The sequence below is a fragment of the Heterocephalus glaber genome, unplaced genomic scaffold (assembly GCF_053883595.1).
Source record: "Heterocephalus glaber isolate CG9 unplaced genomic scaffold, H.glaber_assembly_v1.0 deba00000678, whole genome shotgun sequence".
Classification (NCBI taxonomy): Eukaryota; Metazoa; Chordata; class Mammalia; order Rodentia; family Bathyergidae; genus Heterocephalus; species Heterocephalus glaber.
The window spans coordinates 5,292,246-5,310,542 of NW_028258157.1; the positions used below are offsets into that span (position 1 = coordinate 5,292,246).

Genomic DNA, 18,297 nt, shown 5'->3' on the forward strand with positions numbered 1-18,297 from the left:
AGGTCATTCTCCAAAATAGAAAAAATGCTAGCTCATAGGACATGTCTAAGTAAATGTAAAACAATTGAAGTTATCCCCTGTATATTATCAGACCATACTGCAATAAAATTGGAGATCAATAAGATAAGAAAGCACAAAACCCCCACAAACACATGGAAACTGAATAACACCCTCCTGAATGACCAATGGGTCACAGAGGAAATTAAAGAAGAAATTAGACAGTTTCTACAAGTAAATGATAATCCCAGTACAACATACAGGAATCTATGGGACACAATGAAAGCAGTTCTACGTGGGAAATTCATAGCAGTCAATGCCTATATTAGGAAAACAGAGAGAACTCAAATAAATAACCTAATGCAGAATCTCAAGCTCCTAGAAAAAGAACAGCATAACAAACCCAAGGCTCATAAAAGAGAGGAAATTATAAAGATCAGAGCAGAAATCAATGCAATGGAGATAAGAGAATGATACAAAAATAAATAAATAAAAGAGTTGGGTTTTTGAAAGAATAAATAAAATCAGTATACCTTTAGCTAACCTTATCAAAAAAAGGAAAGAAAAGGCTCAAATCCATGCAATTAAGAATGAAAAAAGTGAAGTCACAGCAGATCCAGCAGAAATACAGAGGATCATCAATACCTACTTCAAGAACCTGTACTCTAATAAAATGAAAAACACAGAAGAGGTAGGCAGATTCCTAGATACGTATGAATTGGCAAAGTTAAATGAAGAAGATATAGAAATTCTAAACACCTCAATTACAATGAGTGAAATTGAACATGTAATAAAAAATTTACCAATAAAAAAAGCCCAGGTCCTGATGGCTTCACTGCTGAATTCTACAACACATTTAAAGAAGAAATGTCACTGTTACTCTTTAAACTCATCAAGGAAATTAAAAGGGAAGCAAGGCTTCCAAACTCATTCCTGGAAGCAAGTGTTACTTTGATTCCAAAACCAGGGAAAGACCAACCCAAATAGAGAACTACAGACCAATCTCCCTAAAGAACATAGATGCAAAAATCCTCAACAAGATACTGGAAAACAGAATACAGAATCTTCTTGTCAAGAAGATCATACACCCTGACCAAGTCATATTTATCTCAGGGATTCAAGGATGGGTCAACATATGAAAATCAATAAATGTAATACACTATATTAACAGAGTCAAGGACAAAAAACATATGATCATCTCAATTGATGCAGAAAAAGCATTTGACAAAATGCAACACCCATTTATAATAAAAGCTCTCCAAAAATTTGGAATAGATAGTTTCTACCTCAATTTGATGAAAGCCATCTATGGAAAAACAACAGCCAACATCATACTAAATTGTCAAAGACTGAAAACCTTCACACTAAAATCAGGAACAAAACAAGGATGTCCACTGTCACCATTCCTATTCAATATAGTTCTGGTAACATTAACCACAGCAATTAAACAAGAGAAAGAAATAAATGAAGTAAAGATAGGAAAGGAAGAAGTTCAACTGTCATTATTTGCTGATGATATGATACTCTACATAGAAGAGCCAAAAAGCTCTGCCAAAAGACCTCTAGTCTTAATTGACAGATTCAGTAGAGTAGCTGGATATAAGGTCAACAGAAAACAACAGTCTTCTTGTAAACAAATAACAGACTAACTGAGAGAGAAATTAGGGAAACAATTCTTATCACAATGGCATTCAAACAATGAAATATCTAGGAAACAACCTAACAAAGGAAGCAAAAGACCTCTGCACTGAAAACTACAGTACTCTGAAAAAAGAGATTGGCAGAGATATAAGAAAATGGAAAGATATCCCTTGTTCCTGGGTAGGAAGACCCAATATAGTGAAAATGGCCATACTCGCAAAACTACTATATAGATTCCATACAATCGTGGTTGAAATTCCAATAATATATTTCGCAGAACTAGAGAAAACAATCCAAAAATTCATTTGCAACCAGAAGAGACCTAGAATAGCAAAACCAATTTTAAGCAACAGACACATGGCAGCAGGTATCACAATCCCCAACTTGAAACTATACTACAAAGCTACTGTGAGAAAAACAGTATGGTACTGGCAAAAAAAAAACAGACCTGAGGATCAGTGGAATAGATTAGAAGATGCAGAAACAACTCCAGACATACTCAGCCACCTCATCTTTGACAAAGGAGCCAACCACCATCATTGGAGGAAAGATAGCCTATTTAATAAATGGTGCTGGAAAAACTGGATTTCAACCTGCCAAAGATTAAAACTAGACCCATACCTATCATCGTGCACTAAACTAAGATGGAAGTGCATTAAAGATCTAAATATTAAGACAGAAACACTAAACTTGCTGGAAGATAAGTTAGGTAGAACTCTTGAAGACATTGGCATAGAAAAAGACTTTATGAAAAAAACCTCAGTAGGATGGGAACTAGCATAAAATATCAACAACTGGGATCTCATCTTATTAAAAAGCTTCTGCACTGTGAAAGAAACCACCAACACAGCTAAAAGGCAACCTACAATGTGGGAAAAATTTTTTACTAGCTGTACCTCAGACAAAAGACTACAATCTAGACTATATAAAGAACTGAAAAAAATCAGACCCCCCAAATTCAAAGACCCAATTCAAAAATGGGCATCTGAAAGGAACAGACATTTCTCAGACAAAGTAAAAGCAGCAAATAAATATGTGAAAAAAAGTTCAACATCACTGGTCATTGGAGAGATTCAGATGAAAACAACACTGAGATTCCACCTTACCCCAGAAAGAATGGCTGCTATCAAGAAATCAACCAATAACAAATGCTGGCGGGGCTGTGGGGAGAAAGGAACCCTTCTCCACTGTTGGTGGGAGTGCACACTGGTGCAACCACTGTGGAAAGCAGTATGGAGATACTTCAAAGAACCAGAGCTAGAGGTCCCATTTGACCCAGCTATTCCCCTGTTGGGTATCTTCCCCAAAGAATTAAAAGAATCATAGCACAGCAATATATGTGCATCCATGTTTATAGCTGCACACTTTGTAATAGCTAAAGCTTGGGAACAACCCAAGTGCCCATCAACTGGAAACTGTATAAAGAAGATGTGTTTCTTTTTTAATAAAACGTAGCACTCCTCAGGCATAAAGAATGAGAAACTAGAGTCATTTATAGCTAAATGGATGCATAGTGAGGCCATACCCTTAAGTGAAATAAATAGGACACACATGTGTAAATACTGAATAGTTTCTCTAGTGTGAGAAACTGAAAGCATAAACAAGGGTTAAAATAATTAAAATGAATAACTGTTAATTTGAAATAGGAAGAAAATTTCCAAAGATATAGGGGTGGTGGCAGGGGAAAGGGAAAGGAAAAAAGGGAAAGGAAAATTTATGAGAAAAGAAAAAAAATGGAAATGAAGTCTATGTAAATAGGGAAAGGTGGAGTGGGTGAATGGTACACAAGTAATGGGGAAAAAATAAGAACTAAAATACATCATGTACAGGTACAAGTTCCCAATGATAAATGTAAACATATTGTGTACCTAAAATGTACCAATAAAAGAATTTAAGAATAATAAAAAAGAAACTGCATGAGCCCCACAAACACTTAGAAATTGAATTACACTCTCCTGAACAACCAATGGATCTCAGAGGAAATTAAAGGAGAGATTAGACAGTTTCTAAAATTAAATGATAATCCAATACAATGTACAGGTGTCTATGGGACACAATGAAAGCAGTTCTATAAAGGAAATTCATAGCAGTGAATGCCCATACTAGGAAAATAGTGATAACTCAAATAACCTAATGCTGAACCGTAATCTTCTAGAAAAAGAAGAGCAAGACAAACACAAAGCTCGTACAAGGGAGGAAATTATAAAGATCAGAGCAAAGATCAATGCAATGGAGACTAAGAGAATGATACAAAAAAATCAATGAAACAAATATTTGGTTTTTGAAGAAATAAATAAAATCGATAAACCCTTAACCAATCTTATCAAAACAAGGAAAAAAAGACTTAAATCCATGCAATTAGGAATGAAAAAGGTGAAATCACAACAGATCCAGCAGAAATACAGAGGGTCATCAATACCTACTTTGAGAAACTATACTCTAATAAAATGGAAAACACAGAAGAAAACAACAGATCTCTACATACATATGAATTACCAAAGTTGAACAAAGAAGATATAACAATTCTAAACACCCCAATTTCAATCAGTGAAATCAAAAATATAATTAAAAATTTACCAACAAATAAAAGCCTAGGTCCTGATGGCTTCACTGCTGAATTCTACAAGACATTTAGTGAACAATTATTGCCCCTAAACTTTCAACTCTTCAATGAAATTGAAAGGGAAGCAATATTGCTGAATTCATTCCTGGAAGCAAGCATTACTTTAATTCCAAAAGCAGAGAAAGACCCAAGTAAAAAATGAGAACTACAGCCAACCTCCCTAATGAACTTAGATGCAAAAATCCTCAGAGCATATACTGACAAGGAGAATACAGAGGGTCAACAAGAAGATCATACACTCTGAGCAAGTTGGATTTATCCCAAGTATGGAAGGATAGTTCAACGTATGCAAATAAATAAATGTAATATACTATATTAACAGAGCCAAGGACACAAAACATATGAGTATCTCAATAGATGCAAAAAAGAAGCATGCCACAAAATCCAACATGCATTTATGATAAAAACCCTACAGAAAATTGGAATAGGTGGTGTTTTTCTCAACCTGATTGAGGATATCTATGAAAAACAAACATCCAACATCATACTAAATGGTCAAAAACTGAACTCTTCCACCCTAAAATCAGGAACAAGACAAGGATGTCCATTATCATCACTTCTGTTCAATATAGTTATGGAAACACTAGCCATAGCAACTAGAAAAGAGACAGAAATAAAAGGAATAAAGATAGGAAAGGAAGAAGTTAAATTGTCATTATTTGCGGATGACAAGATACTTCTACAGAAAACCCAAAAACTCTGCCGAAAGTCTTCTAGACTTATTTGACAGAGTTAGTAGAGTAGCTGACTATAAAATCAACATTCAAGAAAGACTTTCTGAACATAACTACAATTGCACAAAAAATAAGTATCAACTAATAGGTCCATATTAAATTTAAAAGTTTCTTCACAACAAAAGAAACCACCAAGAGAGTGAAGGATCAGCTACACAACTGGAAAAAATTTTGGTCAGCAACACCTTTAAAAGAGGGCTAATATAGAGAATATATAAATGACTCAAAAATTATACCTATAAGGTCCAATCAAAAACTGGACAAGTGAAATTGATAGACACTTCTCAGAAGAATTACAAGTTCCAATAAATATATGAAAAAAATGTTCATAATCTTTGGCCATCAGAGAAATGCAAATTAAAACAAAAACAAGATTTCATTTTCTTCCAGAAATATTGGCTATCATCAAGAAATCAAATAATAAACAATGCTGGTAAGGCTGCAGGGGAAAAGGTGTGGGGGGCCTTGCCCCCCCCCCCCCCCGCTAGAACTCTTGAGTGCCTTTTACGGGAATGTCTAAGCCTGCTGCAAGTCTACCCGGCAACAAGGAAGTAGCCCCAGTACCCTCCCCTGCTCCCTCCCTCTAACCCTATGGTATATATGCTGTAGCAGCTTCCACAATAAACGAGACTTGATCAGAAACCTGTCTTGTCTCCATCTCTCGTGTCCCCTGTCCTTTGTCATTCTCGCTCCCCCTCTAGGGTCTCCGTTGACTTACCCGCGGGCCGGGACAAAAAGGAACCCTTCAGCATTGTTGGTGGGAATGTAAACTCATGCAACTATTACACAAATCAATATAGAAATTCCTCAAAGCTAAAACAAGAAATTCCATTTTACTCAGCTTTTAGGTATCCTCCCAAGTTATCCCTTCTAGAATACTTAATGAAAGAGAAGGTACCATCTAGGTACCAAAAGAGTTAAAAGTTTAAAACATCATATTACAATATTACAAGCTTAAGCACTTGACCTTGCAAAGAATGACATCTTGCTGATTCCTACTAGGGATCCTTACTATTGCCAGAATTCAAAGTGCTTGGCTTCTTCTTCTTTTTTTTTTTTTTTTTGTTACCAGGGATCAAACTCAAGTCCTTGGGCTTGCAAGGCAGGTGGCAAAACCACTGAGCTATATCCCTGGCCCACTTGGCTTCTTTTTAAAGCTAATCTTTCCAACAACTTTACTCTCCAAGGCACCAGTTTTGTAGATTCTTCTTTTCTGACCAAACTTAACGTTTTTATCCTGATTCTCAATATAAAGCTGACTAAAAGATACCATCAGAACACATGCCACATCCAGAATGCTGGGTTGCCTTGAAGTTTCCTCCAGTAAATCACTGAGTCCACTGTCTTTAATCTCAATGTCTCAGGACATTAGAAAAATATAAACAAAATTTCCATCAGAGTAACACACATGATCTCAAGTCCAGCTACCAGTGGAATCCCTTTTTCCAAATGAAACTTCCCAAGCCTGGTCTTTACTGGATTCATTTCTATCAGAATTCTGATCTTCTGTGCTCTGGCCAGAATATCCTACCAAGCTCAACTTATAGCATTCTAGGGCTTCTCCAGCAATCATCTCCAAAACCTTTCCAAATTCCTCCTATGAACCAGTTCCAAATGATGCTGAACTACATGATCAGGTAGTTAAAATAATGGCCCCACTTTCCTGGTACCAAAATCTATGTTAACCACTTTCTCATCAGTGGGACAAAATATCCAACACCCACAACTTAAAAGAGGAGAAGTTTATTTGAGGTCATGGGTTTTATGTACTTCATGCCATAGTTAGCTGGCTCCAAGGCAGAAATTGCATGGTAGAAGGACTTGCCTTGAAGCAAATCTATTCACATCATGGCAGCCAGGGAGCAGAGAACAAAAAGAAATACATTATTCTAGATTATGCTCCCAGTGCACAACTTCCTCTCATATTAGCAATAATAAGGATGCATCCCAAGTGAATTTTACTAAATGAATGAAAGCAGGCATGGTTGAAATGTGAGTATTGTATTATTCCATTGAGAAGACAACTATAAAAGGCAAAACTATAGGTTGATGGGCATAGATGGAAGGAGGTTGGTTAATGAGAAAGAAGACACAACTTTCAGATGATGGAACTGATTGGGATTTCACTGCACTAATGACAGAGGCTTATGTGTTTACTAAACTTGGTAATCCCATAGAAGTGCTCATCAAAACTTGTGAATTTTATGCAAATGGTCAAGCAGAAATATCAACCATGACATGCAATTTCATGGCCGAGAAGGCACAGTGTGACAAGTTAATTTCACTCTGTTCTACATACATGATATATAGACACAGAAAGGGTTGGAGTAAAAATAATTACTGACCTAAGTTACTCTGGAAATTAGTGTTTGATGGAAAAATTTAAGGCTATAAACATAAATCACTGTACATAAACACTGCACTCTCTATAGTAGACTTGTTTCTCATGATGGTGAAATTAATTTTAAAATTGTTTTCCTTTTGTAGTAGGATGGAGCAAGAAAGGTAAAGAATGATGGATACTGCACCCAGGTGTGTCACCGTTGATGAGGGAAGTTGAGTGAGCCATGTGTAACCTGTGAGAGTCACAGTACAAACACATGAACACATGAATACACATAAAGGAACGGACAGACACAGACACCTGCACATGCAAGGGTGAGTACAAGTACCCACAACACCCATCTCTGCCTGATAAAACAACTGAAAGCAGTGGAACACTCAGCTGCTGGTCTCAGATGTCATTCTCCTGGGATCCTTGGAGGCTTGTCGCATTCAAAGTCTGGGGATAGCAAATGTAAGAGAGGCCTGCAGTAGTAGTGCCAAACACACTAGAAATTAAGGAGGTGAGCAAAGCACAGAAGGATAACAGAAGGACTAAGGCCATCCAAGGGATAAGACAGCTGACCTGGAAGGGCTCCCAGCAGACAAAGCAGGAGTTAGATGTTCATAGTTAATGCAGAAACCAAAGGGGTTGAATTGATTACAATTCTATGTCATTTATACCAATATGGCTATTTTGGAGCAGGATCATTAAAAAAGCCAGGAAATTCATTTCTGTACTAACTAGCTCTGTACTAACTAACTGACTTCACATAAATCATGAAATCTAAATGCATGTTTGGAAAAATAATTTTTCCCAAAGCATCATCAGTATGTTTGTCTTCAGTTCTTTTGACTCATTGTTACATTAATAGCAATAAGTAACTTAATATTAACTTCATATTAAATGCATACATGTTATATTTAATATATTCTAGAGTGTTTCATGAAAATAGGGAATATGTCACCTCTTTATCATAAATATTTTAAAGAAAATGTTCTCAAAATATTCTCTACAGCTATATACAATTTTGTTTTAAATGAGATGTTTGTGGAAATACTTTGTTTACTACTAGTTATTAAAAATTAATGACATTTTAATATTTCTATCAATTAGTAAAAAGGAATTACTTGACTATTTCTTGCAATCACAAGTTATTAGATAAAATCCTTATTATAATATATTGTTCATTCCCACAACTGTTCTTGGGATAATAGAATGTATTGGCCAGAAAAACAGTTAATGACTTTAATATACTCATTAATTTAAAAGAAAAATAAACATAAGCATATATTAACAGTTATTGTGCACATTGAACATTGAGAAGCAGTCAAAATTAATTAATATCACATTAATACCTATTAGATGTGCTCTTTTACTTATATGTCACTTAGCAAACTGATGTTGAGTCATTAGTTGGTGTTTTCTCTTTCAAAATAGTTTCTACGATACCTAGAAAAAGCCCACTAAAGGTTTTTGCTGCAGTTAAAAATCTGCAGTCTGAAATAGTGTCTCCTTCCCAACGTAAAAGAAAGTGAAATCCCCTTGGTGTGGTGAACTCTGCTGCTTACTCTGGGGAGAAAACTGGGACAATAGCAAGGAAGTAATTTTGGAAGGAATTTTTACAGGCAGTCCCTCTCCAAAGCATTTCAATTCTGGCTACTCACACCCGGCACTTGCCGCAGTCCTGATCTGTAGTGAAGGTCATAACAGTGCCAGTATGGACATTGGTTATATTAACTATTTACACCAAGACACCGGAGGTGCTCGTGTGCTGGAATCCTGCTGACTCAGGACATACTGTCCCTGGAAATCAACTTTCCACAGCTTGAACTATAGTGCAGCCATCTTGGGCTACACTTTTCCCTATAGTCTTTTTCTCAGAGGCCACACATTCAATAAAATTTCCAAGTTCACCTCCTCTATCTGTCATTTCCATCTTTTACATTTTCATCATTTTTATCTTAGTCAAGAACCTCATAGGTACATAAGGAAGCAGTAAACTTCTTAATTGATTTTCAGTTCTTTCCTGCTCCAAAATTTTTACCATTCTAAATGTAATCAGAGAATGGTTGTAAGTTTTCAATCTATACAGGTCCTTGGATATAGCATTTCCTACACACCATAGTGTTATATTCCTATTTCCTCCTAATAAATATTAGAACTTTTGCTGTCTGTCCCTGGAAATATCCTTAGTTTTTTATTCTTTGAATGTTTAATTTGTATTCTTTCTCTATTCCAGAAGCATACTCTTGCATGTGCATGTGTGCAGTATGAACCATTTTGATGAAGATTTAAGAGAAGACATTATTGAACTCAGAAATGAAAACACAGAAGTCAGGAAATGAAGCAGAGTTTAAACACCAAACATATTTTAGTACATGCTTTGGTTGGTATGGGAGTTGGTGGGAGGCATGACATATGGTATTTGAGAACAGAGAGCAAAGGGAAGTATGTTTAGAATCCCTTAGATGCAATGAATTCAATTACATTTGTATGAAGTAAAGTGAAAGATTAGATTACTTAGATTAACTTGCTGTGCTCTACATAAAACAATGAAATAGCAATGTATGTTGTTGCCAGAATTTTAGGGGAAAATGCTGGCTTTGGGTGTCCCAACTGTCCAGGCCTGGCCATCTGTCCCATAGTGTCCATCACGGAGAAGAGCAGAGGGGCAGAGCAAGAAAAGAGTTCAATCAGCACGGCCAGACTGGGGATCACAGATAGAGTCTCAAGCTCTGTCCTCAAGGGGTTGGCAGAGCTTCAGGGCTTTGTAGAAAAGGGGAGGAAAGGAAGGGTCAGGGTTCTGCAGAGCTGGGTGTCCATGTAGGTGGAAGGGAAGAGAACCCTGATCAGTGTGTCTGGTTGATGCAGAACCATCAACATCTGCAATTTAGTCCCCAGGGGAAAGCTTTGGATCTCATCATGGGGTAATTGAACCCCCTTGGAGATGACCTCATCATGTGGTAATCTGTGAGACTCTGCTTTTCCTGGAATCAGAGGTGGCTATGGATTTAGAACAATGACTTTAGACCTCTAGGTGTTGTACTAGAAGATCTACAGCTGGTGACTGGAAGTCCTCTCAAATTCTGAAAATTGCTTTTGTTACTCTTATCTTGTGTCCTCAGTCTGAAAGGAGGATGAGATAGCTAGATAAATTTAAGACTAACAAACCTTGTAAGATAGATACTCCCTGAGTTCTTAGCATGCCTATGTACAAAGCTGACCTGGTGTCCATCCAAAAATTTTAAGGTAATAAGGAGACATATAAGAACAAAATGAAGGCAGAGATGAGTTTTATCCTGTTAGTTACCCGACAAATGTCTTCAGACCCAGCTTCTAAGTTCTTGTTATGATATCAAGATAGTGACACTTCAAGATCAATAGTCAAAAATTGATACATCCAGAAAATATTTAAACACTATTCTGTGGCACAAATCTTAATGAAAATAGAGGTGTTCAGACTTTAGTTTTATGTGGAGTATGTTCTTAAATGATTCTTACTACACATTAAAGTTTCATTTTGTACTTATGTGTATCATATGCATAGATTTTGCTTTGGTAAAAAATTGAAAAGTTGGTGAAAGGCTACTGTTAGGGTAACATGAAAATAAAGTAGATTTTTCACACACTGAAAGAGGGAAGTAGTTATCCATGTGTCCACATAGTGTCCGTTCTTCAAACAAAATCCATTGTGACTTCTTCACCCTTGTTCTCCAGTCCCCACCACTTCTCACTGGCCTCCAGGTCCCCTTCAAGGCACTGGAATTCTGAATACACAGTTTTTAAACACACTGAGTAAATTAGGTAGGGCTTGCTCAGGTACAGAGTTAATATAAAATACATGTATAATTATGCACAGGTATTCATTAGGAAGCCTTATAACATCAGAGGTGGAAAAGTCACAATGACCATCCGGGAAATCAGAGGCAGAAGAATCCAATTGACCATATGCTTGCTGTAGAGCCGGAGGATAAAGTAGCAGTCACGGTCAGAAACCTGGAAGCTCACTGCAAATCATGGGTGCCCGTCTGGGTTGGAAGGCTGAAGAAACTTAAGACCAGGTTCCAAAGGCAATGACAAAGACTACAATGCTTCCAAATATGGGGAAAAACTTCCTTCTTCTTTCCCTGTTTACTCCATCCAGGATAGCAGCGTACTGGTTGATGGCCTCACATCCGGGCTGCGTTCTCCTCTCTCAGTTTGCAGCCCTACATGCCAATCACCCAGAACTGACTAACTGCCTGGTTCTTACGTGAGTCAACTTGATGTATCACAATCAGCCAGCACACTGGGCTTGTATTAGTCCAAAAGGCATTTGCTAAATCAGAATCCTGGGATATTTTTATTTTTAGCATCTCCCCTGGAGCAGGATACACTTCCTGGCTTGCAACTGTTCTCTGCTAATCTGAAGATTTCTCTAGTGTGAACCACACTGTTATCAAAACCACAAATCCCCCCCATAAGGACTGGTCCTCATGCATCATTAGTGTCTTTGCAACTAGGGTGAAAATGTTTTGCTGTCTTGTTTGTTCAGAGAAAGCTTGCTTGGGAAATGAGTAATATTTTTTTCATCTTCTGTGAAACAGAAGCCTCAGGACTGCTCATGTATACACGAAGGGCAGAGGCACTTTTACTTCCAGATGTGCTTTTCCTACAACAGATCTTCTTGAAAACTAACAGAAGTATGATTTATGCTGGTATATACTGAACTTATGTGCCCTGGAACAAAATACCTCTAGGTTTCTCCATCACCTCTCTCATTATTTTCCTTCCTCAGATTTTTGTACATAATTCTTAGAGATCCTGACTTTTCAGATTCTGAATGTCACTCCCAATTCTGACATGTGTAATATTCATAGGGTAAAAGTTAGTACCCACACTAACCAGCCCAGGTAGAAGAATGATTGAAGAAAGCACTGGGGAAAACTCTAACCAGTCTCTGTGCTTAGGCTTTCACACAAATCTTCCTTAGACTTTCCCCAAACTGAAAACACTAAGTTTCTCAGTTCATCAAATATAGACAAAGAATATCTTGGCTGATGAAAATAACTGAGGTGATTAACAACATAGAATTTTAATAATTCTTAATTTGTGTGTTTGTGTAATATTTGAAAATATTTCCTGTCAGTCAGTCAGAAATCTTCAAATTTTTAAAAGGTACTTAGAATTTTTCCACAGTAAATAGAATAAAGACATTATTCTCAAGAACTGGATCAGCACCAGATCACTTTTACTGTTCAAAGGGTACATCTAGGTTGCAGTTGATTCTTACATGCACTAAAATGAGAATTGTCTTCTAATTATTTTCTTAGATCCTGACCATAGCAGAAGGCATGTCAGGAAATTCTGAATGACCTCTCCTCTTAGTTACAATGTTTTTTTAATTCACTACACATTATGTTGACTTTTCAACATGCTAATCCAACAGAATATAACTGTACAGTCAATTAGTTGGTTCTCATAAGTTGCAATTAATTTCATGAAAAAATATCATTTTCAGTGCGAGTTCTAGAACTACATTTTAGCACCTTAAACTTTCAGTGATATAGGTTTTGAGCACCCTTACATTCAAAATATACATCAGTAAAATGATACATATAATGTTGGTCGAATTAACCAAGTTGCTTGCCAACTCAGACTATAAATCATTACTATCTCATACTAATTCTTGCAGTTTTAAAAGGCAAACCTTGCTGCTTCAATTTATGCACAAAGTTGTTTCCAGGTTGTATTTTATTGGTAGTATAATGTCCTTTTTCTTTCGTTGATTCAGAAAGTTCATCTTTGAATTCAAAAGGAATGTTAAATTCATCTTTGCACTTTCAGTTTCTCACACCACAGAATCTATTTGGTATGTTTATTCTACTCATTCCAGTATTTAGTGATGAACTTTTTAGTTAACCAATCAAAATCACTGCACACATATTTGATAAACTAAATTAACAGGACATTTGAAGAAGATGCATTGAAATTAATGAACTTTTAATTTATGACTCTTTGAGAGCATAGAGTGCTTCACACAGAATGAATTAAGGGACCAGGCTGTCCATGAGACTCGGAACAACTCTGGAGAGTAAAAGTGTATATCTCTAGTGCCATTGATAGAAAACCCACTGATAAACAGCTGCCAGGGTACTACAATGCTACTATTGCAGTTCTATTACAATGCATGTTATTAACATATTTCATGCTTAGCAAAGCTACTGCATCAGCATGTAGCTACCCACATAGAATAATTTCAATAGATTTTTGGAAACAGTGCTCATAATGGTGCATATTAGATGAGTACAGTCCTTCATAAATTGATAATAAACACCTGAAACATGATATATTGTACAAGAACAAATGACATGAGATTTAAGACATTAATGGGCTATAAGATAAATTTTAATTAACCTATTCTAGATATTAAATAATTTCATGTGATGTCTGTAAACTGTCTCTTGGAGCTAAAAATGCCCCTCACTAGCCTGTCTACTCCCCCCTTCACACCCTTATTCCTCAGGGTGTAGATGAAGGGGTTGAGGGTAGGAGTCACCACTCCATAGAAGAGAGCCATGAACTTAGGCTGGTCTCTGGAGATGGAGGCTGGGGGCTGAAGGTACATGCTGATGGCCGGACCATAAAATAGGAAAACCACAAGGAGGTGAGAGGAACATGTCCCCAAGGCCTTTCTTCTTCCTTCAGAAGATTTCACCTTAAATATAGCATGCCCGATACTGACATAGGAAGCAAGAATTAAACACAGGGGCACAGCTAACATAAAGATGCATACAACAGACAATGCAAGCTCATTCACCACCTTCTCACCACAGGCGGTCTTGATCAGAACCGGAATCTCACACACCAAGTGATCCAGTTTATTGACACCACACAGTGGCAACTGTAGTGTAACAGTGGCCTCTGAGACAGCATAGGTAATTCCAGTCAGCCACACAGTGGATGCTAGGAGGAGGCAGAGGCGCTGATTCATGATGAGGGTGTAGTGCAGAGGCCTGCAGATGGCCACATAGCGGTCAAAGGACATAATGGCCAGGAGCAGACACTCTGTGCCCCCCATTAAATGAAAGACATAAAGCTGAACTGCACACCCCAGATAGCTGATGGTCCTCTTGGAGCTCCCCAGGTTAAAGAGCATCTGAGGAACAGTGCTTGTGGTGTAACACATGTCCAGGAAGGAGAGGTTACTGAGGAAGAAGTACATGGGGCTGTGGAGACGGGGGTCTATCTTGGATACCAGGATGATGGTGATGTTTCCCATCATGGCCATGGGGTAGGTTATCAGGAGAGTGATGAAGAGAGGCAGCTCCAGCCAAGGTCGGTCAGCGAAGCCCAGTAGAATGAACTCCGTGGGGTGGCTTTCGTTCATTACTGCCACTGTCTTCAACTGCTTCATCTATGGTAGAGAAGTACCAAGAAAGCTGCCATTATGGAGAATGAGAAAACATGGTCATGTGTTGATATGTGTGCAAAGAACACCATAGAACACAGGTTGTAATAATTAAAGGATTGGCTTCAGGTGGTCTAATTTCCCTTCATGACACAACCATACTGAAATTACATTTCCTCTCCTGTGAATATAAGATAACATTCCACTGACAACATTCCAAGGTACCTTGTATTCAATGAGTGGTTTCGGTACTTGATTACAATTGTATGGCAACAAAGCATGGTTTCATGTTCTCTATTTCATTTAATTTTCAAAGCCACTCTGTCAAGGTCCGCATAAAGCTATTCAGATGAGATGTGAATAGTCTCTCTTAATTTTACATTATCCTAGGTCAGACCTTTATCCTAATTAATACAATATTTATATAATCATAAAATACTTAATAAGCCTGGGTGCTAAACAGTCCAATCAGCTATTTTTCATCTATTAAATCGTTTAATATCCATCCACAAACATTATGACACAGGATATTTTAGATCTGTATTTTAGGGTGGTGTTATTTATTTCCACAATCAGCTAATAGGTAATATAATCTAAAGATCAAAAAGCTATCAGTGCCATTAATGAGGTAAGGAGACGTTGGACTATGAATTCAAAGTTGCAAGACTGTAAAGAAAATGTCTTCACTCTAAGGACCTTACCTGAATGAATGTGGCCCCTAGAAACTTTTTGAATTGGACATTATGCAAGATGTTACATGAGTACAGTGAATTTAGGACTGTAGCATGACCTAAATTATTTTTAGCTGAAATTCTGTGCTGTAGATGAGATGTGAAATCAAACCACAATATTCATTAATGTGATTATAAAGTAAGTCACTTACTCCCTATTCACTTATAGATAAAGGTGGGTTTATTTACCTACTAAGTACTGGCCTTGGCCCAAAACAGAACAAAAGTGCTGAAAAGAGTTACAGTAACTTGAAAAAAATATATAATAGAAGTATCCAATATCTTAATATATTATTCTCCCCAAAAGCTGGCTGCTTCCAAACTTGATTTAATATTTTGCATGTTTTCTCTCCATTGCTTAGTAAATATATTTGCTTCTCCTTTCTGTAGTTGATGTCTGACAGCTGATTTTTGCTGTTTTGTTAACTGACATTTCACCTTCTGTTTTATCAATTCTTGAGGAATTGTTGAACAGCTTACAAAACTGCCTGCAGAAGTAACAGTCAGAGTTCTTGTTCTATATTGATCAGTATTTCCCCCATTTTCTTCATCTCTGAAAGGCCTGAACTCTGTTTAATGATGACAGGTTAATGAGACAAGGGCAGTCATCTTCATCCTCCTCAGAGGCAGGTTTCCTCCCTGACCTGTCTGGCCTTCTTGCGTGGTGTCATTTTCATTTCTGTTCTCCTCAGAAAACTCAGCTGTACAACTGCTTTCAATAACCTGCCCTTTTATTTCTTCTAAAGGTTGACTGAATTCAGTCATTTCAAAATTTTGTGTGTGGGCACTCTCTTCTGATAAGCTGTCTTCTTTTACCTGTTCACAGTCTGAGGTGGAGTAGCAGCCTCTTGATTCATCTACAGCATGCTGCTCACTTTCATCTTCTGACCCACAAACTTTTGCTTTTTCTGACACTTCATCATCAGAAAAGGAGAAATCGGATCCCTCCTCTGTTTCAGTGTTTTTATCATCTGGACCTACTGGATGTAAAAGTTCATAATCTGCCTGCATTTCCTTTGTATAACCACTGGCAGAAATCTCAACATCAAGAGACTCCTCCCTCCTAGTATCACTAAAGGCTGGATAAAGCTCACTTTCATAGCCAAAATGTCTCATGAAGAAATCTCTTATGCATTTAACATCTCTGTCATTTAACATTCAGCATTGGGATGAGAAGTTGAAGCCATCTGTGGAAAATCAGTCATGGTAATATGGTCATTTTTATCTGGTATGAGATTGAATTCATTGAAATCTCCATGAATCAGCCTGTGATTTGCAAGTTTGACAATGAATTCCATCGCTTCATCATATACTGATGCAGGATCTTCCATGTGGTGTATTTGACATAGGGGATAACCAGTTATGAGCTCCATGACCACAGTATGGTGATTATAATCAACTGGCTTTGGAACTGGAAATTTTCTATCATGTCATGCCTTCATATAAGCAAATTCCTTCATGGCAGAGAGACGAGACAAATAAAGCCAAGAAACATTATGCCTGTGCTTATGGTAATCACGCTTGTTTTTCAGATTTTGGAAAGAGGTTCTTCCTAGTCTATGAAACTTTAATGCAAACTGCTGTCCTTCTTCATTTGCAACAATGTAAATATCTGATTCTTTGCCAACACCCATCTGGTTTCCAACAGACTCAACTGCCTGTCTAGAAGAAAGTGTTTTCAAAGCTAGGTGATCATAGCCTGCGTTTGTCAACCGATATCCCTGGACAGTTTTGGTACATTCCCAAGCTATGAGTTTATGTTTCACTATTTCTCTTAAAATTTTATTACAGCCACCATGTTTCAGGCCGGCAATAGAAGCAATCAAACTGCAGGGAACTATTTCATAGTTCTTCATACCCATTTAAACCGTGGTCAAAACCCTGAAGTCATCCCGGCTCATGTAACGCAGCTTGGCTACATTTACCTGCCCCAGGGTGGCTCCAGACCCACCTGGAAGGTGCACACATGACAGTTGGACCATGAAGAGCTGCTGGGACTCCTTATTCACTTAACACTTTTGTTTTTATGCTTTAAAATTCTCTACTGTGGATCATCCATCAAATTTGAAACAATAGTTTTAGATTTGATCCTTCATAATTTATTACACTATTAGTTTTATCTAACTGATAATAGTATTCACTTCAGTGTTTGGAGTGCCCACTTTAATGGATTGTCATCTTTTCATGTAATCTACATTATTTAGGGACATTATGTTTGTGAGTGGTGGTCCTCAGAGCCCTTTCATCTCTGCAGTATTGCCCTAGGGGTCAAGGGACTGACTCTTGCTGTGTATTTAAGCTTTATTAATCTATCCTTTGATGGATCATGTTCTGAACATTATTCTTATACTTTTGCATTACTTTTAGCTCTTGATTCCATGACTTTTGGATCTTCTACTTCCAGTGATTTTTCCTTCCCTATATCACTACACAGGGGCCTATTTATCTATGAATGTTTAAAGTCACTTAAACAGATTTCCAGACTGTTGACTACTTTTCTAACTTTATTCCAATGTAGCTTACATTTCATTTTCATTCCATATAGTATTTTATTTATATTTATAGTATTTTTAAACTTTATAGATAATAAAAGATGATGAGAAAAAAGAAAAGTAATTTTATCTGAGACCAGAGCATCTGGATGAAATGTGTGGTCAAGTAAATCCAACAAATTCTGACTATATGTTTAAAGATCCACACAAATACAGATTTTGTGCTACATTCAGATATTTAAAATTTGTAGAAAATAGAATCTACCAAGATTTCAATTCTTTTAAGGTTAGACTGAGAGATGGAGATGTTTATTGCAAAGACAAATCTAGCTGTTCCCAGAGCCACTGAACTAGGTGTTTTCA

The 18,297-nt window shown here is 37.1% G+C and overlaps 1 protein-coding gene and 1 pseudogene across 1 annotated transcript; both read right to left on the minus strand.

The window, feature by feature from the left end:
* Nucleotides 1-13,739: 13,739 nt before the first annotated feature.
* Nucleotides 13,740-14,693, minus strand: LOC101703173 (olfactory receptor 2B6-like). Its single transcript, XM_004875427.4, has one exon. It carries the CDS (start codon nucleotides 14,688-14,690, stop codon nucleotides 13,740-13,742), a length of 951 nt encoding a protein of 316 aa, XP_004875484.4. The 5' UTR covers nucleotides 14,691-14,693.
* A 1,040-nt stretch (nucleotides 14,694-15,733) lies between these two features.
* On the minus strand, nucleotides 15,734-17,424 carry LOC101703516 (serine/threonine-protein kinase RIO2 pseudogene; annotated as a pseudogene).
* Between the last annotated feature and the right edge of the window lie 873 nt (nucleotides 17,425-18,297).

Bases quoted from the DNA above. Each gene is read 5' to 3' on its own strand.
- LOC101703173 (XM_004875427.4), bottom strand. From the start codon at position 14,690: ATGAACGAAAGCCACCCCACGGAGTTCATTCTACTGGGCTTCGCTGAC.